The 24249-nt window shown below is 47.6% G+C and overlaps 1 protein-coding gene across 4 annotated transcripts in view; it reads right to left on the minus strand.

Moving 5' to 3' along the window:
• PNPLA1 (patatin like domain 1, omega-hydroxyceramide transacylase) overlaps positions 1-23485 on the minus strand; it is a 46833-nt gene extending 23348 nt beyond the window's left edge. For 2 of the 4 annotated variants that reach the window (XM_078055406.1, XM_036097086.2), the window contains exon 1: positions 22710-23485. In XM_078055406.1, the coding sequence (XP_077911532.1) occupies positions 22710-22914 (205 nt within the window). In that variant the 5' untranslated portion in view covers positions 22915-23485. The remainder of the gene's footprint in view (positions 1-22709) is intronic. The other 2 variants (XM_036097053.2, XM_036097068.2) reach the window with 2 other exon arrangements.
• Positions 23486-24249: the final 764 nt, after the last annotated feature.

Genomic DNA, 24249 nt, shown 5'->3' on the forward strand with positions numbered 1-24249 from the left:
GTAGTTACAAAGCAACTGAGCATTTAGATACCAAGGGGCTAGGTCACTGAGTTCTGGCCCCACAAGACCAGTCAGGATGGAGAGTCAAACTGGGGGGGGGGGGCGGCATGATGTTTTGGGAATTCTTTTTTTTTTTTTTTGATATTTTATTTATTTATTTGACAGAGAAAGCAAGAGGGGAACACAAGCAGGGGGAGTGGGAGAGGGAGAAGCAGGCTCCCCGCAAAGCAGGGAGCAAGATGGGGGGCTCCATCTCAGGATCCTGGGATCATGACCTGAGCCGAAGGCAGGGGCTTAACAACTGAGCCACCCAGGCGCCCCGGTTTTTGGAATTCTTAATGAGCAGCTTGAGTGGCCTTGCTTGGGTTGGTGGCCTTTCCCACAATGCCTCTGAGCCAGGAGGATCTGGTTCACCTTGCCCCTATACACCTGGACTCCCCGCAGGAGATGCTGGGACGGATGGAAGGAAATTTGTTCCCATTGCACAAGACATACATGTTCCTTCGGGGAAAAATAATTTTTAAAAATGCAGATATGGGGGAAAAAATGCAGATATGGGGGTGCCTGGGTGGCTCAGTCGGTTAAGCATCTGTCTTCTACTCAGGTCATGATCCCAGGGTCCTGGGATCGAGCCCTGCATTGGGCTCCCTGCTCAGCAGGGAGTCTGCTTCTCCCTTTTCCTCTCCCTCTGTCCGTCTCCCCCAGCTTGCGTTCTCTCTCTGTCTCAAATAAAATAAATTAAATAAATAAAAAATGCAGAATATGCAAAAAGAAAAAATTAAAGTGGAATCTTTGGATTGGAGGGAATCCCTTCAACCAGAGCTCAACATCTCACTTACGTCTTCCTAGACTATATATTTTATATGTATTCTTACTTAGAAGAATATTTACATGAAATCATACTATATACATTATTTTGTAACTTGGCTTTGTTTTTTTTTAACCTAATAAATCATATCTTTCCACATCAATAAGTACCTATTTATAACCCAATTTACAAGCGGCACGGAAAGCTATTGTAAGGTTATACCATTATTTGCTGAGCAGGTGCCCAGTAGGGGTTGTTTCTCTGCTTTTTCTAAACAATGCTGCAGGGAATAATCTCGTGCTAATTTTTCCCCCTATGCCCTTAATTATTGTCCTTAGGATAAATTCCTAGAGGTGGGAATGTTAGGTCAAAGGCATGCATATTTCATCTTGTACTGCTTGTTTTAATCATGGCTTTTGTGTATCATCCATATACAGTCCACTTTCAGCTCTTCAGGAATGGTGATGGGTGGGGACAGGGACAAAGCAGTGGGCAAGACAATAGAAATAGTATAGATATCTCCAGGATACTCATATCTGAAAGTGGTGCTGTCTAGAAATCAGCAATGCTCTAGCCAGGATCATGTAGGCAAGGAGGTAGGGGGCAGGAGATTGACTCTTCTCCCACTCAGGTGCCCAGTTTCACATTCTTTCCTGCTGCTGTGGCTCAAAGGCTGCCTTTATCCCTAGCTCTCCTTGCTTTTTTTCAGGTCTCTCTCTGTGTCTCTGTCTTCAGAGTTTCCGACCATCCCTTTCTCTGTCTCTCTTTGTCTGTCTCTTCTTTCTTTTTCTTTCTTTCTTTCTTTCTTTCTTTCTTTCTTTCTTTCTTTCTTTCTTTCTTTCTTTCTCTTTCTTTCTTTCTTTCTTCTTTCTTTTTCTTTCTTTCTTTTTCTTTCTTTCTTTCTTTCTTTCTTTCTTTCTTTCTTTCTTTCTTTCTTCTTTCTTTCTTTCTTTCTTTCTTTCTTTCTTTCTTTCTTTCTGTTATTTATTTGAGAGAGAGAGCACAGAGGGAGAGGGAGGGGGAGAAGCAGACTCCCTGCTAAGCAAAAAGCCCAATGCAGGGCTTGATCCCAGGACCCTGAGATCATGGAGATCATGACCTGAGCCGGAGGCAGACACTTAAATGTGTCTCTCCCTTCTTTCTCTCTCTTTTCCCAGACAAGGGAGAAGCAACTAATCTTCTCGTTAAACAAGTCTCTGTTGGTAGAAAGTCAAGTGTTAAGCATAGCAATTGCTGGGTGCTGGGAGAAAGGATAAATTTAGCTTGCTTCTTTATGCATCTCTGTACTTTCCAGCACCTTCTCCCATTTAAAGGCCTCCTTCCAAGCTGCAGGCTGCTGGGCTCTGAAACACAGTATCCCACACTGACCACAGCAAGATGGGATTTAAAAGCAGCACCGCAGGAGACTCAAGGTTGGCTCTCCCACCCCCAACCCACACTTGCTACATTCACTTCTGCTTCCTCCCACTTCCTTTCACACCTTTTATTATCTAAGAGCGGTCTGTCTCCTAAGCCAAGAAGATTCTATGGGGGAAGATCCTTATGGTCCTCCCCTCTCTAAGGCCTATCACTGTGGTTTGTCTATGGGAGGCCCTTCAGAAAGCTTTGCTATTAGCTGGGAACTCCTCAAGGGCAAGGATGGGCCATACTCACTTTTGCCGACCAAGCCTCCCACGACCCTTGGTGGGTGCCCAATATTTGTTCAGTAAAAACTGACATGGAGGAAAAGCAAGTGATGGAGATGCTCACAAGGAAGAGCTACTTGATGTCATTACCCAGTAAAAGCTTGAAGGCAAGATCATCCCTGATAGATGGATAGATAACAAGGTCAACTGTATTGGTAACTGTGGCCAGTTCATCAAGTTTTATGAGTCTATTGTGCCAAGAATTTCTTTTTTTTTTTTTTTTTAAAGATTTTATTTATTTATTTGAGAGAGAGAATGAGATAGAGAGAGCATGAGAAGGGGGAGGGTCAGAGGGAGACGCAGACTCCCCGCCGAGCAGGGAGCCCGATGCGGGACTCGATCCCGGGACTCCAGGATCATGACCTGAGCCGAAGGCAGTGGCTTAACCAACTGAGCCACCCAGGCGCCCTGTGCCAAGAATTTCAATAGAAAAATAAATAAATAAGATCCAGGGACTAGGAGATTTCGAAGGGCATTTGGAAACAACTCCAGGTCTCAGCCACTCAGAGAGTCTTCTACTCTTTTCTAGGACCAGATCCATTTTGTGGAAAGAGCTCAGGCTGTGGAGCCGGGGGATGTGGTTTAAATCCCAGCTTCGCCACATACTATCTGGGCCATCACTAGCAAGTCAAATAACTTCTTCCAGTCTCAATTTTGCCACCTATAAAATGGGAATAATAATACCTTAAGTGGGTTGTTATGAGGCAGATTGTTTTTTAAAAGTGCCTGCGTGGGGCGCCTGGGTGGCTCAGTCGGTTAAGCAGCTGCCTTCGGCTCAGGTCATGATCCCGGGGTCCTGGGATCAAGCCCCACATCGGGTTCCCTGCTCAGGGGGGAGCCTGCTTCTCCCTCTCCCTCTGCCTGCCTCTCTGCCTACTTGTGCTCTCTATCTCTCTGCTAAATATATAAAATCTTAAAAAAAAAAAGTGCCTGCGCATAGTAAGTGCTCACTTTCGGTCAGGTTGTGCCAGTAATTCTCCTCGTGACCGTGGAGAAGTCTTCTTGATGTTTCTGGCTTTCGGCTTTCTCACCTGAACAGGGGACAATGATCCCTGCCCCATATCTTTATTAAGGTGCGCTCCGGCTCACTTTGGGATGCAAAAGAGCAAAGTAAAAGCACTGAGGAGATGAGAGCGTCCCTCTGTTTCAGAGAGCAGTGCGGTGACAGGTCAGCTGTAATGCAGTAAAGGCATGGTTAGCATCCTCACCCCCTCCCTTGTCAACTTGGGGGGCCCTACAGATTTAGTAGGGAAAGGGACAGGGCTTAGAAATATCACTGAAGAGGAAGGAAGGGGATTAGATGTATGTTTATCTTATTATCTTTTTATTTGCTTAAATGTCTTATGTCCTCCAACCCCCCCCCCACCCCCCCGGCTTCGTGAGAGCAAGGATGGTCCCTATCTTGTTTATCCTTTTGTCCCTAGTTCCTGATATGGTGCCTGGAACATGGGAGGCACTTAATAAACATGAATGCATGCATGGATAATGAATAAATGAATGGACCTCAGGAATCGAAGGAGGTCACGGAGGTCCAGAAAGAGAAGCAGCTTATTCAAGATGATCCGAGAATAAAACCGCTTCCCTTCCCCTCCTCCACATGACCTCCTGCTAAGTGAAAAAAATCCTAGAAAGATGGACACTTGGCGGCTGACAATTTAAACTGCTGGGGAATCTCCTTCACATGGTGCCCGGATGGGGTCTGCGGTGGGGGAGGATGTGCCGTGGAGGATGGGACTACGTGGCCCCAGTCTCCCGCGGACCGGTAGCCTAGCAACAACCTCCGGCTCAGCCAATCACCGCCAGGGGCCCCCCTCCTCCCGCCGCCAGCCCGGCTCCCCGACAGCGGGCACTGTAAGCGCGGGGGGCGTGGGGGTGGGGCGTGGGGGGGAACCAGGCGGCGCAGCAGCCCCGGGGGAGACGGCGGCGAGCAGAGCTGCGTTCCCAGGAAAGCCCTGCAATTCTCGGAGTCCCTGCATGGAGCACCTGGGAGTCTGCTGCTCCTACCTGGTCCCTAATTGCAGGCTGAATTATAGGCTGGATTTCCCTGTGGGCATATCTTGACTGCCCGACTGCACTATAATAATAAAAATTATTATCTTAACAACAGTCTTTTACCCAAGCGGGTTTTCACGCTTACAATCTCAGTTTATCCTCACAGTGACAGCGAGCCCCCGAGGGGTAGTGACCCTGGTTTATTCTCCATTTTATTTCCATACCCCACACTGCAGGGGCATTGATTGAAAAACAGTTTGGCTTGAAGCGGCACTGTTGCCACAGGGAGATCCATAGACACCTTCTGGGACAGCGATTTTTCAGTCAGGGAGCCTTTGTTCAAAAGAAATCTCAAGTGGAAATCCAATACATAAAACAGCTAAAAGCAGGGCTGTTTTAGGTTGAAGCCAAGTGGGGTCTCAGACCCCGCCGGGTCGCCCCACCCCAGCCTAGGAAGGCGGCTGTTGAAAGCACCACCTTGAAACTCCTAAGATCCTAGGATCCTAGGTCAAAATACGAAACCAGACTAATTCTCTCATTTTGCAGATAAGAAATCGAGCCCAGGGTGAAGAATAAGGTCCATAAATACAGCCGGATGGCTGAGTGGTTGGATGGATGGAGAAATGAATAAGGGTGGATATACCCTAGGTCACACCGTCTATGTTAACAGAAACTGGAAGTAGAATGTATGAGAAAATCACATTTTTCTACTCTGTTCTGAATGTAATATAGGCTTTAGCGAAAGGCAAAATAACTCGGACCTAGTAAGCACTGAAAAAACAAAACAAAATAAAACAAAAAAACCAAAACCCCCAAACTCTTCTATGAATAACAATCTTTCACCCAGACTGTTTTCTAACCCTAAGAGTTTACTACAGAATTGGCTTTAAAAGTGCCTACCGGTTTATATCAGGTTGCCATGGCAACAGCGGTGTCTCCCACTGGTGCCTCACCTGGCTTCCTATCAAGGCACCCGGGGGGGCTCTTTCCAGCATCCAGCCCCTGTGTGCCTCTCCCCCAGAATCCGGGCACAATCTCCCCAACTTTCCACTGAAGGATCTGTTGATCACCTTGAGATAAATCAGGCAGAGAGGGAATGTATCTAGAAAGTTCTCTGGAACCTCAGAATGTTCTGAGGGCCATTGCCCCTGCTCTTTTCTCTCTGTTCTCTTTGGTGGACCCAGAGGTCTCTTTGGGATCCTGCTCCAAGGTAGAAACCAATATTGTCCCCTCTCTAGGCTCTGGCCTGTCCTACTCTCCAGACCCTCCCTGCACTACTGAGGGGACCCCGGGATAAGGCAAGAGCTGTGAACTAGTCACCCTCTAGTCTTAAAAGCTGTTTCTGTTTTGTTTTATTTTGTTTTTGTTTTGTTTTGTGTGTGTGTGTGGGGGGGGTGGTGGTGGTCAAGAGACCTCCAAGTGAGTCTTTGCTCTACAGACCGAAGGCCATCTCTGAACATCTCCTCATTCAAGATATGCTCAAGTTAGGGCGCCACCGCAGAGGAACACCCATGCCTCTCTCTTCCACCACCATGATAACGAAAGCTCATTCCTGCTGACTGGAGATACTCTCTGCCCCAGCTGCCCAAGACTTCAGATGGTCAGGTCTGTTACCTACAACTCTCTCCATCTAGGTCTTGGAGTCCTGAAGCTCTCTTAAAACCACAGTGTCCTAGTCTCTCCCCGCTGCTTACTGGACTTACCACATTTGCTACCACCTCCTGGTATCTCCCTGGTGCCGGTTGCTGTGCCGGGCTCTGGACGCCTTGTTGTCTCGTCCCATCTTCACGACACTCCCTTGAGAACAGGGAGAGACCTACCCCTTGAGGTAGGTACTCTAGTTACCTCTTCACAGATGAGGAAACAGAGGCTCACCAGTAACTCACCCAAGGTCACACAGCTGGAACACAGCAGAGCTAGGCCTCCACATCCTGAGGGCCCCCAAGCCAGTGTTCTTTCCACCACAGCTGGCTGCCTTCACCAGGGACATGCCCTCCGCCTCTCAGAGCCTTTGTTTCCCACTGTGAGGCAAGAGGGTGGTTCCACGAAGGCTCTTGGGATCTGCCTTTCTAGGACTTAGTTTAGGTACACCTCCTAAGGTCCTAAGGGCTCAAATGTCCCTGGGAGACAGGATGACTCTTTTTAAAGCAACAGAACCCAAATCACATCTTCAAACATATGCTCTTCTATCCCCACACCCAGAGCCCCTCCTCAGGACAGTCTGTCTCATCTCTCCTGGGTAAACATAAGTGCACAATCCTGCTTATTTCCCTTCTACACACACCATTTTTTTTTTAACCATGCAGACCTCACCCTTAAGCCCCGCTTAAGATCTGGGCCTCCTCCTTGAAGCCCTCCCTGCTCATCCCCACTGTTCGCTCTCTGTCTCCCCTTACTGTCCACAACCATTTATCTCAGGCTGTCTTGAGTGGCCTGTCCTGTTTTTCTGGCTAGCTGCCTCCCTTGAGGACCGGGCCTGTATTAAGAATACCCTTCTCCCACATGATTGCCTAGCTCAGTGTTGAACACTTAGTAGGTATTCAAGAATGAATAAATAAACTAATGTCCCACAAGCAGGGACTATTTGTTCTGTTCCCCCATTACGGCCCCAGCACTTAATTCAGTACCTGACACATTGTAGTAAATAAATGTTTGTTGAATAAATTAATAATGAATGTTTAACAAAATGAATGAATGAATGAACTGAAGAGGGAGATCAAAGAATATCTTTTCTACTGAGCTGTTAGGAATCCTTCCAACTGGTAGTCAGGAAGGCGAAACCTTCAGTGACTCACCCTCACACCGGGGTTGTGAGAAAGCAAACCACAGAATAGTTTTCTCTGTCAAGCCTGGTCCTAACTCTTGCCCCCACATTGATGGACACAAGACCCTGAGCTGGGATTGAGGAGGAGATTCTTCCTTATGTGGTGGTTTCATGAGGACAGAGTTGGAGCAATGTGTCAACTCCCGACTCAAATGGGAGTCAAACTGGTCTGGAGGTTTATCATTTGTTTGCCTGTTTTCCCTATATAATTGGAAATGGAGCTCAGTACCTTTGCTGAATTTAATCCCAAAGTGAAGCAAGGAAAACAATACTATCTTAATACTGAGTGAGCGAGTTTAGAAATGGATCCACCAAAGGGTATGTGTTCTGGTAAACGCTGTGAATTGTGCAAGACTGTTGAATCTCAGATCTGTACCTCTGAAACAAATAATGCAATATATGTTAAGAAAGAAAAAAAGAAGAAGAAGAATGTAGCAGGAGGGGAAGAATGAAGGGGGGGAAATCGGAGGGGGAGAAGAACCATGAGAGACAATGGACTCTGAAAAACAAACTGAGGGTTCTAGAGGGGAGGGGGTTGGGAGGATGGGTTAGCCTGGTGATGGGTATTGAGGAGGGCACGTTCTGCATGGAGCACTGGGTGTTATGCACAAACAATGAATCATGGAACACTATATCTAAAACTAATGATGTAATGTATGGGGATTAACATAACAATAAAAAATTTAAATTAAAAAAAAAAAAAAAAAAGAAATGGATCCACCAAATGCAGTGAGGGATCCTGGATTAGATCCTGGGACAGAAAGAGGACATTAGTAGAAAAACTGGCAAAATATATCATGAATAGTAATGTACCGATGTTGATGTCTTAGTGTTGACAAGTGTACCATAGTTATGAAGATGCTCCCATTAGAGGGGAACTGGCTGAAGGACATATCAAACTATCTGTATGGTCTCAGCAACCTTTCTGTAAATCTAGCAATATTCCAGAATTGAACGTTTATTATAATTGAAGTAAAAACAAACAACCAAACCACAACAAACACAGATGACCAAGGCTGTTAGGCACGCAGAGCCTGCCACTCAGCAGGGGCTCAGTTAATGCCTGCCAATGTTGGGGGAAACGATTGCAGGATGTCAACCGCATGAGTTGTTTCCTAAATTGTTAAATGTTTCTACTGTGTACACAACACATTCAGAGTTTGACCAGATTTGCCATTCAATTCTTTTCAACTTAAGAGTTGAGAGGATTGTTTGGGGAAAAGAAACCTTTATCCACTTGGCTGGAAAGGTTAAACATGTAAAACACGTTACTTTGATTGACTTAAAAGATACTGATCTCAACATGGTATTTCGAGTTACAACCATCACCACGCAGTGATGTCACTTATACAGCATTTTATAAAAAGTCCTTTTTGCATTTATTATGTCATTTGATCTCACTTTCTTAAGCAATGTGCAAATAATTGCTTGGCCACAGAGTTTGGCAGGAAAGCTGTCAAGTTGCTTGCAAAGCAACATCCGAACTCGTGATTTAAGAGGATGGAGAAGGTAGAAATTAAGAGAGAGCTCAGTCTTGGCTGTGCTGCATAAACCCTGGCAAGTTATCTAATCTCTCTAAATACCTGTTTCCTCCTTTCTAAAATGGGTATAAATACAGCGTCTGCCTTGTGGGGTTGTGAGAGAATTAGAGTAAATGATTCGTGCAAGACGTTGAGCACAGTGCCTGGCACATTCTAAGTGCTTGATAAATAGCTGTTAATAGATGACATCAGGACATGAATCAGAGCAGAGTGAATTTTTACAGGAAATGTTGCCATCCCGGGCAGATAAGTAACTGGAAATGATTTCCGATGAAGACATTTTGATTCTGAAAGCGCACCTACCAGCCAGGACCGAACTCCAGGTTCCATCTGGGACGCGCACACACATATGCGCATGCGTGCAGGTGCGTACGCACGCAGGGACACATACGCACGCACGCACGCACGCACGCCCAGGAAAAAAATGGAGGTTCTTATTTCTGTCTTAAAGAACTTTGGGGAGACTCTCTGCTCTAGCAGTCCAGGAACATTTCCAGCTTCAGGAATAGCAACAACAACAACAACAACAACAACAACAACAGAGAGCCTGATGTAAAAATCGTGAGACATGGTTGAACTCACAAGAAAGTAGGGGAACAAATGAAGGAACTGAAAGCCAGCGCCAGCAGAGAGAAAGCTGACGATGTGGTTATCAGACCAGAAACGGGCAGGGACAGAGGCTGTGGTCCTGGGCTGTGTGAGGGGCACTGAGACCCCTGCTGAAAGCCAGGATGCTCCAGCAACTGCTGGACCAGTGAAAGGTGCCAGTAGCTTATCTCTGCCCAGGGCTCTGGGTGAAAAAAACAGAGTCTCCCATAAAAATTCAAAGCCCCTTGCCTACATTACCTGTGGTTTAGAGTTTGAACTGACACAACCTACCAGGGTAATTATCATGAGAATTGATCCTGAATTGGTGATAACCCTGGGGAGCCTGGCCAGGCCCAAGGCAAACCAGCTCAGATGGATCCTGCCACTGCCCAGGCCACACAGAATTCCCAGGAAATCCAAGTCCTTGTGCAGATGGGCTTACAATTAAAATATTAAAAATATTAATTTGACCAGATGGTTGTCTAGTAATCTTTGTTTTAATAAGTTTAACAATGAAGGACATTCTTCAGTGAAGTTTGAAAAATGCTGCTTTACTTATGCTTTTCTATTTCAATTTATAGTTTTCTTTTTACTTGTTCTTCCATTCACTCAGCCTTCACTCATTAAAGACTTATTTTGTGACTAATATTTGCCAGGCACTGTGCCAGGAACATCCATGACTTCTTTTGTCCCTCACTACAATGTCCAAAGGATGTGCTCCCCCTGCCCCCCGCCCAAGTTAGAGATGGGAAAACCAAGGGGGAGGCAGTCACTGGCTGGCCAAGGGCCCACTGTGATTAGTGGCAGAGCTGGAACACCTGGTCCAGCCTCCTTCTTCCTGGGAGCTTCATTCTCACCAAACCTGGGTTGTCTTGTTCCTCGACTGAGTCACAAGACAGGTGCACGGGTGACTGAAGAAAGGAGCTACCAGAGCCAAGGTTCTCACAAAGCAGTCTCGTCCTCCCAGCACAGGTCCTTGAGGCCCCAGTGGGCCCAATGCCTGGAACACACCTGAGCCACCTGCCAATGACAATAACTTCAGTCATCCTTGACTCCAGGGCCTCAGGAGGCCTTTGGTCACTGGGATGGCAGGAGCAGCCTGAAGCAGCACTGGTCCAGATGTGGGAGGCAGACCAACACACCTGTAGTGGACTCCATCTCCGTGGGAGGGGGCGTGCTGGGTCCTGCTGTACCCAAGTATGTGGGGCAGGGCCCGTGCTGCTCCTCTGGCCCTCTCATGTACTTTGCAAGGTCCTTTTAGAACCCATTTCATGTCCAGAAGGACAGCTTGCCTTTCTGAGAATTCAAGCGCATTTGCGCCATAGGTCTCTCAGCCTGGAACATTCTCTCTGAGCTCACGTGGCTCCTCTTCCCTTCTTTCCGCCTCTGAGACGCCTCCCCTGACCTGCGCACCTGAAACTTCACCCTTTAATCATTCACCACACCCTTCTCCTGCTTTATTTTCTCCTTGGAGCATGCATGCTGATGTTTTTCTATGGGTTTGGTTATTTATGGCTTCATTTCACCAAGACAATGTCAACTTCATGAGGGCAGACAGCTGTTTTGTTCACTGCTGGATCCCTAGGACCTAGAATGAATGAATGAATGAATGAACAGTCTATTTTATCACTGTAATTCATCCAGAATCTGGCCCTCAATTTCTTTGTCTGCACATTAAGTGGATTAGATTCAAACAGTGGGGTTTTTTTACTTAAAAAAAAAAATCACTGGAAAATTTCCTCTAAATGAAATTTTAAAAAGAATGGACAATAGCAGCGCTATAATTTTTGAAGCTGGGGAAGGTCCTGGGGCTTCAGTGTGTGTCCTCTCCCTGTTCCCTGATGCCCCCCTCCCCTCAACCTCTCTCCTTCCCATAAAACTTTAGGGTTTCTTGGAACACAGTTTGGAAACCACTGGCTTAAGCAAGGTCTGCCCTCAATCAGTTACTTCCTCTCCCAAAGTCTAAATACAATTATCTATAAAATGAAAAAGTTGGACTCAGTGACCTCCCTTCTATGAAATTCTAGTATTATAAGTCAAGTCATATCCATAAGTGCAGAAAGTTATTTAAGAGTCAGGTAAACCCCAAAATAGAAATTGCAAAAACGCATTCAATGTCATGCCTGCCAATGGCCAGCAATCATCAGGAGCTTATCAAGCATTTCTTGCTTGACAAGCAGTTTGTGGAGCCATGGGACCTGTAAGACCTCAGGTGGCTCAACCAATCTAGTTGATGAAATAAGACACAGCTTCTGAAACAATTATGACCATATATCATCAAGTGCTAGACAGGTGGACAGATTCTGTGGGTAAACTAGAGATCGTGGAAAGAGATCCAGTAGGGTACAATGGGAAGGTGTCTTGGGAGGAAGTAACATCTCTTGAGAGAAAACCAGAAGGTCATTTTAGGCAGGGGTTGTAATGGCTGCCGTGGTGCCCTGCCCATGCCCCATAGCAAGACTGAGGCACTCACACCCCCAGCTGCCAGGAGGGCAGCCCACTGATGGCTCAGAACTGAGGCCCTCCCCAGCCAACAGACTGGACTTGACCTGGTGGTATGTAGTCATGGTCTTAGTCCCTGACAGGGACTGAGTTTTTCCATCACCGTCATATCTCCAAGTATGGTGGTTATGGCAGAGACTGCTAGTTATCCCCACCATCCATTCTCCTCTTCTTCCTTTGTAACTGAATCTATGATTTTTAGCTGGACACATGGCTTCCCAGAATAAAGTCTATATTTTCCAGTCTCCCTTGAGGTCAGGTGTGGCCCTGTGACTAAGTTCAGATCCATGGGATGTAAGGTGACATGATATGTGTCACCTCCAAGGCCTGCCCTCAAAGGGAAGAGGTGTGCCCTCCCCAACTAGCTGGAATGAAGACATTGTGGGGAGCCCTGTTGGACTGTGAATACCACAGTGGAGGAAACCTGGGTCCTAACTCTGTGGAGCCACCACACCAGCCTTGGGGGGCTGGAGTGCAAAGACCACATGAGTGAGTCTTCTCAATGCTCTTCTGCCTTGCTGAAGCCTCTGCTGCCCCAACCAAAGCAACTATAGTATCAGTCCCTTGCTTGCAAAGCTTGTTCAGAGCGACCACTGTGATTCCCAGAGCCAGGCCATGGAGAGGGGGAGCCAGACACTATTCTCCCCCATTGTACAGTAACTGAGCTGAGCTCAAGGCAGCTTGTCCAAGGTCACTCACTGCTGAGTGGGTTCCTAGGACCAGAGGGAAAGGAGGGGTGGAGAGAGTTTGGACACTGGGGTCACTCCAGCTTTGCTTTGAGCCCCACCTCCCTCATTAATAAATCCTACTGTGAAAGACCATGTGAAAACAATGCATGTGGCCAGCTAGGCTCTTAATCTGACCGCGGGGCACTGTGGGTCTCAGAATCCCAAGAGCCTGATTCCTAGTCAGGTGCTCTTTCCCATGGGGATTCTGGCCTCTGAGACAAGCGCTATCCTAGAGCTGGCTGTGGGAGCACGAGGGAGTCAGTGCCTGAAGGGAATCAGGATTCACTCTCAGAGGAGGTGACGTCTGAGGTAGGCCTTGGAGGATGGGGAGACGTTCCATAGGGACGGCATTCTTGTGGAAGCAAAAAGAAGAGCTCCCAAATCCAGCCCTGATCCTGGGCCCCACCCTTTTAATATTTTGTTTAGTGGTTTGGGTGTTTGGGGCAGTGGGGGTGGGGGTGGGGAGGCCAAGGTTATCATTGTTGAGAAGGCAGTGTGAGAGGTATTGGGAAATAATTACTTCTAGAGGCCAAAACAAAGTCACTTGATAAGTTCAGCTAAATGTCAGCTCCGTCCCCTGGTCGCTCCCCTCACCCACCGGGAGGAGCTGGGGAGCAGCTTCGGAAGCAGGTGCCTGCCCCTCACTATCCGGGCTGCGAGCAGATCAACGAGCCCCGTTCCTTTGGGCTTCCTCGGGCTCCCAGTCCTTATCTGCAGAGACACTTGCTCCGGAACACTGGCGCAGAAAACAGAGCCTGGTGAGGCTACATGCAACTTCCACGTGAGCTTAAAATCATTACAAAACAAAAAATATATAAAAAACAAAACAAAGCAAGGCGGGGCGGGGAGTCTGTGGTTGAAACTCGGTTGGTAAATGCTGATAACTACTGAAGTTATAGGATGGGTCCTTGGGAGTCCATGATAGATATTGCCCTCTTCAACATGTTTGAAATCTTTTCGTTAAAAAAAAGTTATTAGGAAGTGTTAAAAATGCACTTGATCTTAGCTAAAAGGCCGATAAGGAATAGTATGGAGGACATTAGGAGAAGGAAGGGAAAAAAGAAGGGGGGGAAGCGGAGGGAGAGATGAACCATGAGAGACTATGGACTCTGAGAAACAAACTGAGGGTTTTAGAGGGGAGGGGGAGGGGGAGGGGGGATGGGTTAGCCCGGTGATGGGTATTAAGGAGGGCACGTACTGCATGGAGCACTGGGTGTTATACGCAAACAATGAATCGTGGATCACTACATCAAAAACTAATGATGTATTGTATGGTGACTAACATAGCATAATAAAAAAAAAAATCACAAGTAGTTAAAAGGAAAAAAAAAAAAGTGTTAAAAATGTACCTGAAGGTTTATAGCAGCATTATTCATAATAGCCCAAAGCAAAGACAACCCAAATGTATACCACCTGACAAATAGATAAATAAAATGTGTTATATCCACACAATAGAATATTATTCAATAATAAAAAGAATAGGGTGCCTGGGTGGCTCAGTCAGTTAAGCGTCTGCCTTCGGCTCAGGTCATGATCTCAGGGTCCTGGGATCGAGTCCCGCATTGGGCTCCCTGCTCATCGGGGAGTCTGCTTCTCCCTCTGCCTGCCACTCCCCCTGCTTGTGCTCTCTCTCTCTCTATCAAATAAATAAATAAAATCTAAGAAAAAATATTTAAAAAATAAATAAAGGAAGCTGAACACGAAAGACCACATATTGTGTGATCCCACTGATATGAAATATCCAGACTAGACAAATCTACAGAGACAGAAAGTAGATTAGCAGCTGCCAGACACTTGAGGGGGGGATGCAGGAATTGAGAGGTGACAGTTAAAGTGTATGGGCTTTCTTTTGGGGGTAATTAAGATGTTCTATAATCGATTGTGATCATGGATGCACCACTTTCTGAATATACTAAAAACCATTGAATTATATGATTTAAATGGGTGAATTGTATGGTGTGTGAATTATATCTCAATAACGCTGTTCTTGCAAGTTAAAGACCAAAGTGAGGGTGTAAAAGAGAAAAATAAAGACAGCCAGGGGAGGCTCTGGGCCAGGGGTGTCCACCAGTTTCTCTGAAAAGGGGCTTCAACATGGGAATGGGCTAAGAGGAAGGGATGGACCAACCCCTTAACAAAATCAGTCTTCCTCATTTATGGCCCAGCCAGAGGAATTCACAGAATCGAATCCAACCTAAAGCCTCTGTGGTGAAACGGTTTCTTTTTACCCCGGGAAAAGCCATTCCCCTTTAATAATCAGAGAATTGTCATTAGTCCAGGACTGTGACGGGCGTTTCGCAGGTTTGCTCAGGAAATGCCCGACCCACTTCCACTGCCTGGTCAGACATTCATAGAGTCTTAGGGAGGTGGTACATCTTAGATTTTCAAAGCACACTGGGTCTCCACCCGGGCTGCATGGTGGAATCCCCTGGGGGTAGACTAAACACTAGTGCCTGGGTTCCGCCCTGGGGGGATCGTGATTTAATTCATTTGGTGAGAAGCCTGGGCACTGGACATTTTAAAAGCGCCCTGAGTGATTCTCATGTGCAGCTGAGAGGACCACTGATTTAATGAAGGTTGTTTTAATGACTGGAAGAGAATATTAAAATTGTGGCAGTAGAGTATGGTATCCTATCATAAAACTTTTTTTTTTTTTTTGAGAATTATGTTTACACTGGGTCTTATGTTTAGACTGGGTCGTCCCAGTCTGGGAAGCTGGAGACCTCGGGTTTATAGGTCATCTCGGTGACCGCACCCAATGAAGGGGACCCATGGGAGCAGCAACCAGACAGGTGCCTCCCAGCTTCTGTGCGGGCCTCTCCGAGAGCAGGTGCTCCTTTCTTCAGGAGCGGCCCTTTCGCATCTTGGACAACTCTCACGGAGCCAAAAGCGGCTTCTCTGACCTGGTACAAGGCCCCTGACATCAGTCAACCTGCTCTATTCCCCATGCCCTGGAGGCGTCACGTTTCCCCGCTGTATTACTGTTGTGTTGTAATGCCCGGTCCTCACTAGAAGCCTAGGCTCCTGCCCAACCTATCCCTCCCCGTGGGACTTCTCCTCACCTCTCAAGCCCCAGCTTGGATGCCACTTCCATGAGGCTTCCCTCCATGAGGCTCCCTTCCTCGGCACTCCTCTGCCTTTGAACTGTCTGACATTCAGCTGGAACTTTCTTGTGTTATACCTACTTGCTAGCTGCCTTTGCATTTGAGTAGGCTGTAAGTTCCTTGAGAGCAAAAGCGGAATTTCATTTTGTATTATAACTCTGTGTCCTCTGCAGAGCCTAGCATATGCTCAGAAAACACTTGTTGAAGGGCGCCTGGGTGGCTCAGTCGATTGGCTCCCGTCATGATCCCAAGGTCCTGGGATCGAGCCCCACATCGGGCTCCCTGCTCAGCAGGGAGTCTGCTTCTCCCTCTCCTTCTGCCCCTCTTCCTGCTGTGCTCTCTCTCTCTCTCTCAAATAAATAAATAAAATTAAAAAAAAAAAGAAAATACTTGTTGAAGGAAGGAAGGAAGAAAGGAGGGGCTTGCCGTGTAGGTTTTATAGGGGGAAAGGTGCTGAGTAGTAGCTAAAGCGGAGATGGGGTTTTAAGTCCACCCAATCCCCGTTCTTTAATAAGAAACAAGTTTATTTTTCAAAATTATGCAACTACACCTGGGGGCAAGTTCCCAGACCCACTTTTGACCAGATTGGAAATTCTGAGTCCCCCCACCAGTTATCACAAACACCATCTATCCTCAGGTAAATGAATGAATGAACAGAAACCTTTACTGCACCACTAATGAAAACCAGGCACTGTGCTAAGTGTTTTTACAAACACTTTCACGTACCCCAAATTGGTCCTATCACAGGGCTTGGCGCACATCTCCAGAAGGTGGACCCATTGCTGCCTCTGCTTTCACAGGAAAAAAACAGGCAATCTCAGGGCAGAAAGCTCACTGGAACAAGAGGAGGGAGTGTGACCGGAGGAGAGAGGCCCCACATGCCACATGTTGAAGAATTTTTTTTTTTAAGAGAGAAAGAGAGAGAGCATGCGCACATGAGTGGGGGAGGAGGAGAGGGGCAGAGGGAAAGGGAGAGAGAATCTTAAGCAGGCTCCATGCCCAGCACAGAACCCAGTGTGGGGCTCGATCTCACGACCCTGAGATCATGATCTGAGCGAAAATCATGAGTCGGAGGCTTAACCGACTGAGCCAGCCAGGCACCCCAAAGAATTTTTTAAAAAAGAGACAAACTTCTGGTTATATGGAGATACGGTGATTGTTTACATATAATATATGAAATAATCTACCAACAAACTCCTGGAACTATTAAAAATGTTCACAAGTTTGCTCAAAACAAGATCGATATGCAAAAACAATCACCATTCCTCTATACCAACAGTAATCAATTAGATCAGAAAATGCCATTGGAAACAAGAACCCATTTTTCATAGCAACAAAAGCTAATAAATCCAATAAAAGATACAGAATCTTTATTGAATGACATAAAAGGCCAGAAGAAATAAAGAGAGAGACTATATTTATAAATGGGATGATATAATTTCAATTAAAATCCCAACAGAGTTTTTTCACAAGGAGGAAAGAGGGGTCATGAATAACAGAGGCAATACTTGAATAATAAATCCAGAAAGGAGCAGAGGAGAGGGATGGCCATTTATAATAAGGCTACGGTGATTAAAACAGTGAGACGTGGTATAGAAATACATAAATTCACCAGTGGGAGGGAAGGGAGACTCCAGGGACAGACCCTTGAGAATCCAGGAGCTTGAATAAGCCACAGGGAGCATCTCAAACCAGGGTGAAAAGGGTTGCTTATAAATGGTGTGAGGAAATTGGTAATCATGTGGCAAAACAATGAAAAAATTTTTATTTCTACCTTAAACTAGCCACAAAATAAATTCCAGCTGGATTAATTGAAGAGCAAAAAATCCTAGAACTTTTGAAAGGAAATATAGAAGATGTAATTGTAACAAAGTAAAGATACTAAAACAGAACTTGTAAGAGGAAAAGACTGATACATTTGACTGTGCTTCAGACTGAAATTTTCTGAATGACAAAAGACATCCCCAAAATAAAAAGACAAGCCATGGAGTGAAACAGGAGAGCGGCAATGCTTATAACTGACGCATGATTCGTGTGCAGACTATATAAAGAACATCTGCAAGTTAAAGGGAACAAGGTAATGGTAGAAAAAGAGAACAGGAAAAGTTCAAGAGCAAACAGGCAAGTCACAGAAGAGGGCGCACAAGTAGGCAATAAATACACAGATAACACATACAATAAAAACATGCTTAACATGACTACCAATCAGGATATTAAGATTAAATAAGCAAAATAAAATGAGATATAGTTTCACATTCATTAGATTGACTTAGAACTTTGAAGTCTGACAGTTCCAGGAGCTGGTGACATTGTGGGGAGATTAGTACTTGTATGCACTGCTAGGGATTAAATTGGTACAAACACTTCGGAAGAATACTTTAGTCAGGTCTGGTAATGTTTTTTGTTTTTTGTTTTAAAGATTTTATTTATTTGACAGAGAGAGAGAGAGAGAGAGAGCTCAAAAGCGGGGTGGGGGCAGCAGAGGGAGAAGCAGACTTCCCGCTGAGCAAGGAGCCCGATGTGGGGCTCCATCCCAGGACCCTGGGATCATGAACTGAGCCGAAGGCAGCTGCTTAACCAACTGAGCCACCCAGGCGCCCCAAGTCTGGTAATGTTAATATGAATGCGTATCCTAGGAAAACATTCTATGTGGGCATGTGAGATGTAAACAAGGATGTTCATCACAGTGTTGCTGATAACAAAAACGTGGCTGTTCCATCCACAGAATGGCTAGATGAGCCATGATATAGTCTTAATGGAATATATACTGAAAGAGGTAAAGATCCCAAAGAAAGTCAGGAAATGGAGTCCTGCTTCTTGCTCTGCTTCTGACTGATGACAGGGAGTTTCACAAGTCACTTGTCCCTCTTTGTAGAATGCTCTCCCCAGATAGTCTCGTGGCTCACTCCTTCGCCCCTCCAGGTCCGGGTGCAAATTCCATCTGCTCTGAGAGACTTCCCTGACCCTAGGAGCCATACAACCAGCATCGGCACTCCCTGACACTGCTTTGTCCAGAAACAGAGTGGTTTGAAAGGTGAGGCCAGGGGTGCCAGGCGGCTCAGTCAGTTAAGTGTCCAACTCTTGGTTTTGGCTCAGGTCACGATCTCAGGATCGTGAGATTGAGCCCCACATTGGGCTCTGTGCTCAGCACAGGCTCCTCCCCGCCCTTAGCCCTCCCCCCTCCACTTGTGCACACCCTCTCTCTTTCTAAAATAAATAAATCTTTAAAAAATTTTTTCAATAAAAATAAATAAATAAATAAGTAAATAAAAGGTAAGACCAGACTGGGTTCTAATCCCTGGTTTACAGCGTGCTTGTTTGTATCACTTTAGGCAAGTTAGTTAAATCTTCTGTGACTCAGTTTCCTCCTCTGTAAATGGAGGCAATTATAGTTTTCACCTCAGGGGGTTGCTGTGAGGACTGGGTGAGTTAATATGCTGAAGACTTAGAACAGTGCCTGATATAAGGAAGTGCTAGTTAACAGTAAATTATGTGGCAGTTAACCCAGATGAAGGAGGCTGGAATGACATGGATAAATCTCAGAAACAGGCCGCTGAATGACAAGGGCAAGTCCCATGTGCATCCTCCTTGAACTTCTCTCCTGATCACGGGCAGTGTGCGTGGTCCAGGCCTTAGTCACACCTACAGTTAGGTTTCCCCATGGGTTCTAGTGCCTCTCCCCTCAGCCTGTCCGAGTCTGTTTTTGACAGTATGGGTTGAACTGATTGAAATGAATGAATTCTGATGAGTCCTTGAATGCCAGAGGATGGAAACACCACTGACTCTCAGATGGTGTATTTTAAGAAGTCAAAATAAAGACTTGAAGAGGCTGGGAGCAACGGAGCAGGTGAGTGACACAGATACCTGGAAAGGCAGAGAATCCCAGAGGCAGGATGTCTCCAAGGGCAGGAGTTCTGTGATTCCCAGATGAGAGAGTGCGGGCTCTCACCCAGCTCCTTTCTGAAGGCTTGTTCTAGGGTCTATTGTGCGACTGAAGCATTAACTGCTACATTCAAAGAGGACTCTGGGCATTAAAAAAGATGTAGGGGGGCCCACAGACACATGAAAAGATGCTCCATGTCATTCATCATCAGGGAAATGCAAATCAAAACCACAAGGAGACAGCACCTCCTACCTGTCAGAATGACTAAAATCAAAAACAGAAGAAACAGCAAGTGTTGGTGAGTGTGTGGGAAAAAGGGAACCCTCGTGTGCTGTTGGTGGGAATGCAAACTGATGCAGCCACTATGGAAAACAGTATGGAGGTTCCTCAAAATGTTAAAAATAGAATTACCATATGATCCAGCAATTCTGCTCTTGGGTATTTACCCAAAGAATACAAAAACACTAATTCAAAAGGATATATGTACCGCTATGTTTATTGCGGCATTATTTATAATAGCAGCCCAAGTGTCCATTGATAGATGAATGGATAATTACTCAGCCATAAAAAAGAATGAAATCTTGCCATTTGCAATGACGTGGATGGACCCTGAGGGTATCATGTTAAGTGAAATAAGTCAGGCAGAGAAAGACAAATACCATGATTTCACTCCCAGGTGGACTTTAAGAAACAAAACAAACGAACAAGGAAAAAAAGAGACAAACCCCCAAACTGACTCTTAACCATAGAGAACAGGTGCTTGCCAGAGGGGGAGATGGGTGGGGGATGGGTGAAACAGGTGAAGGGGATTAACAGCACACTTACCAGGATAAGCACCGAGTAATGTATAGAATTGTTGCATAGCTATATTGTACACCTGAAATGAATACAACACTCTATGTTAACCATACTGGAATTAAAAAATGTTTTTAAGTGAAAAAAAAAAGAAGATCTAGAAGGATCTAAGCACAGTGCTTAGAACTGGCTACAGGAGGGAGAGTGGGATTGGGGACAAGGAGGGTGAGCAGAGGCTTTAAAAAGAAAAACCCTATATACTTTTGCATTGTTTGAATTTTTTACAGTGAGAAAGAATTTATAACTTGCGAAATATTCGAAGGAAAAAAATGATCTTGCCCACAAGGTACTCAGTGAATGGGCATCACTATTATTCTTTACAACGAAGACAGACTTCTCACCCAGCACAGAGGTCCCCAGGCAGGAAGGCGGCCCGCTGGTACCCCTTCCTCCCGCACTGCTGCTGGCCCTTTGGCAAGTCTCACTGGTTCTCCCTCCAAAGTACATCCTGAACCCACCGGCTTCTCACCGCCCCTCAAGACCCGGCTACCTGCTGTGTTCATCCCTCGCTAGACACACACGCCATAGTCTCCCGCTAGTCTCCTTGCGGCCACCCTTCCCTCTCCAACTCAGTCTGCCAGCAGCTGAGGTTCCTTAAAAACCCCAACCAGGTAGTTGGCACACCAAGCATTGCCATGTGCCAGGCCCTGTGATAAACCCGTCACTCTAGCTCAGTTAATGCTTTAACAATGCTGGGAATTAGGTCCAGGCGGAATCTCCACTTCACAGGGGCAGAAACAGAGGCACAGAGCATTCAGTAATTTGCCCCAGGCCCACATGGTGAAATGGCGGAGCTGGGATCCAATCCACCCGGAGCACAAGCTCTTCACCACCTCGCCACGCCACCCCCGTACAGCCTGCCGGTGCTCCTCAGCTCTCCCGGTGAAGCCAGAGCGTGGTGCCCTGGCTGCGAGGCATCGCGCCTGCGCCATCTGACCCCCGCCTGCCTCTCCAGCCTTGGCCCCCACTCCCTGGCTCCCCGGCCGCTCGTCCCCCTGGAACGCTCTTTCTCCCATCTTCACATCACTCTGGCCTCTGTTTGAATGCCGCCTCCTCCAAAAAGGCTTCCCTGACCACTCCTTCTAAAATAGCCCCCACTTGGGGCGCCTGGGTGGCTCAGGCGTTAAGCGTCTGCCTTTGGCTCAGGTCATGATCCCAGGGTCCGGGGGTCGAGCCCCGCATCGGGCTCCCTGCTCTACGGGAAGCCTGCTTCTCCCTCTCCCACTCCCCCTGCTTGTGTTCCCTCTCTCGCTGTGTCTCTCTCTGCCAAATAAATAAATAAAATCTTTAAAAAAAAAAAAAAAAAGCCCCCACTTTATTCTCTGCCCCTTTCCTGCTACCATTTTATCCATAGATCTCATGGCGTCCTGAGGTGACATCATCAGATTACCTGTCTGAATGTTTACTTTCTGTCTCATCTCTCTAGAATGTCTGCTTCACGGGTGGGGGCGGGCGGCACATGGACTTTGTACAGTGGCACAGTGAATGAATAAATGCACTCGAGGCAGCCCGTGAGGACGCTGGTCTAGCCCCACAGTGTGGGACTACCGGGCACGTGTCCGTTTCCCCTGCCCTCTGGCTCAGAGGTGGGACCCCATCCTTCTCTCTGGGGCCCCGCACCAGCAGGAAAGAAGGTGAAGTGAGATCTCCCGGATTCCTTCCCGGTTTCTCCCCCTCCGGTTCATCCCCGTAGCCGCAGGGCTTCTACCTCTCCAGCCACCTGGAAGCTGAGCTGACAAACCTACCCCACCAAGGCAGTAAAGATGTGTAGTATTGCCCCACCCAGGGACAATACTTTAATATTAATACAGGCACTTTAAAAGAGGCCAAACAGGAATGACACTTCACCCCAGTGTCCGACTGTTTCATGGCATAACTTCCAAGACCAGGATGTTGGAGGAAAGCTACTGCCTGTCCCTCTCCCAGGCCCTGGCCCACAGAGCATCACAGAAGAGTGTTGAGGGAGGGGGAGAGGGAGAGATGGGTCCACACTCACCCAGTGGGTCAGAAACTGGGACCTGGCTGACCCCAACCTCAAACGTCCCAGCTGCCTGCCGTCCCGCTCAAACCCTCCTCTTCCTTTCCCACCGCCCAGCAGGCCTGGCTCTGTTCCCCGAAGCGTCCCCAAGCGATCCTCAGGCTCCACTTTGAGGACTCTCCCCAGAGGCTCCCCCAGGGCACCCAGAACCAAGGCCTTACCCATTTCAATCCCACAGATGACCAGAGCTGCGACCACTGCACCTGCTGACGTCCCAGCAAAGCGATGGGTGGTTTCCAGCATCCGGGGGGCCAAGTCTCGAAGGGCATCCACGGCCCCGGCCTGGTAGAAGGAGAGAAACCCACTGCCGGAGAAGGAGATGGAATGAGGAGTGTCTGGGTCCCCCTTGAACACCTGTTCTTCCATCTCCTCGGCCCCCCAGTGCTCGCCTCTCGGAAGCTGCTCTCCTGCTGGAGCTCAGGCCAAGCTGCCCTGCCGGCCCCGAGCCGAGAAACGGGCCGTCTCTCCCGTCGGCCGGGACACCCACGGGTGGCGCGCACAGCCACCGCCTGGGCCTGCCGAGCTCCTCCAGGACGCAGTGCCAAAGGCTGGTAAAAGGCTTCAGGCTCAGGTCGAGGTGCAGGAGGCACCCCGAATATGTGAGCAGCGTCTTGGGCCTGCGAGCAGCCCCCTGGCTTCATTGCGTGGCTCGATTCATCTCTGGCACAGACTCCTCAGCCCTTGCCCAGGGCCTCGTACGCCTAGCAGTGTGGGCAGCTACCACCCGGACCATCCCAAAGAGGCAGGCACTGCTCCGCCAGCCCGCAGCCCAGGAGCCTTCACACCTGAGTTGCAAAACCTCCCCTGATGGTTATCAGAGGGTGCCTCTCTCTCCGACACGCTGAGGCGGCCAGGGAATTATATGCTGGCCTCCCTCCAAGAGGAAGGTGCCCCCTCCCCCACAGGGGCCAGAGCCAGCAGGTTGGTTATGGCTTTTGAGGGGGACACACTCACACCACCCATGCCCCCGACGGCATCACCCCTCCCTGGGCTCCTCCTCCAGGTTCCTTGGGGCGTGTGTGGTGTGTTACACAATTGTTTTTATTTGTTCCTACGTAAGAACTTGGGTGTTTGCTCACATGTTAGGACTGGTCACGGGCAAAATTGTAAAGGAAGGGAAGTCAGGCTTCAGGGCCGCACCCACCACCGCCTCTCCATCTCTCCCCACCCTTTCTCCCCGGCCCTACACTGACCCACTCACCTGCGGCACCCTCTCGCAAGCCCCAGACTTTCACGTTGTCTCCTAAGCACATAGGAAAAAATCAATCTGAAATCTAGATCATTCTAAGTGTTTGGAGCTTCATACTGCACGCTCCTCCAATGATAGATTTGAGATGGCAATATTTAACCCCAAGAATGTACAGCTTGGGAGGCCAGATATGGGGGCCTCGGGGTCAGAGGTATGTTGGAGCCCAGAGGGCAAAGGAGGTGGTGCCTGGGGACCCGGGTTGGCTACTGGTCATGCCCCCCCTGGAGCTGTGCACTGAGGCCCTGGGAAGGAGGTCCCTCTTCAGTCCACAAATTTCTCTGCCTCGGATGTCGCAAAGCTGGCAAGATCACACCTCTCCCCTCCCCCCAGGACCGTACAGTGGCAGGAGCAGAATTAGAATCGAGACACCAAGTCCCCCACTCAGTGCTCAGTCCAGCTCCGCACTCTGTTAGGATATGATGTCAGGGCCTCGCCCGTCGCAGTCCGTCGCA

Source organism: Halichoerus grypus, chromosome 9 (genome assembly GCF_964656455.1).
Source record: "Halichoerus grypus chromosome 9, mHalGry1.hap1.1, whole genome shotgun sequence".
NCBI lineage: Eukaryota > Metazoa > Chordata > Mammalia > Carnivora > Phocidae > Halichoerus > Halichoerus grypus.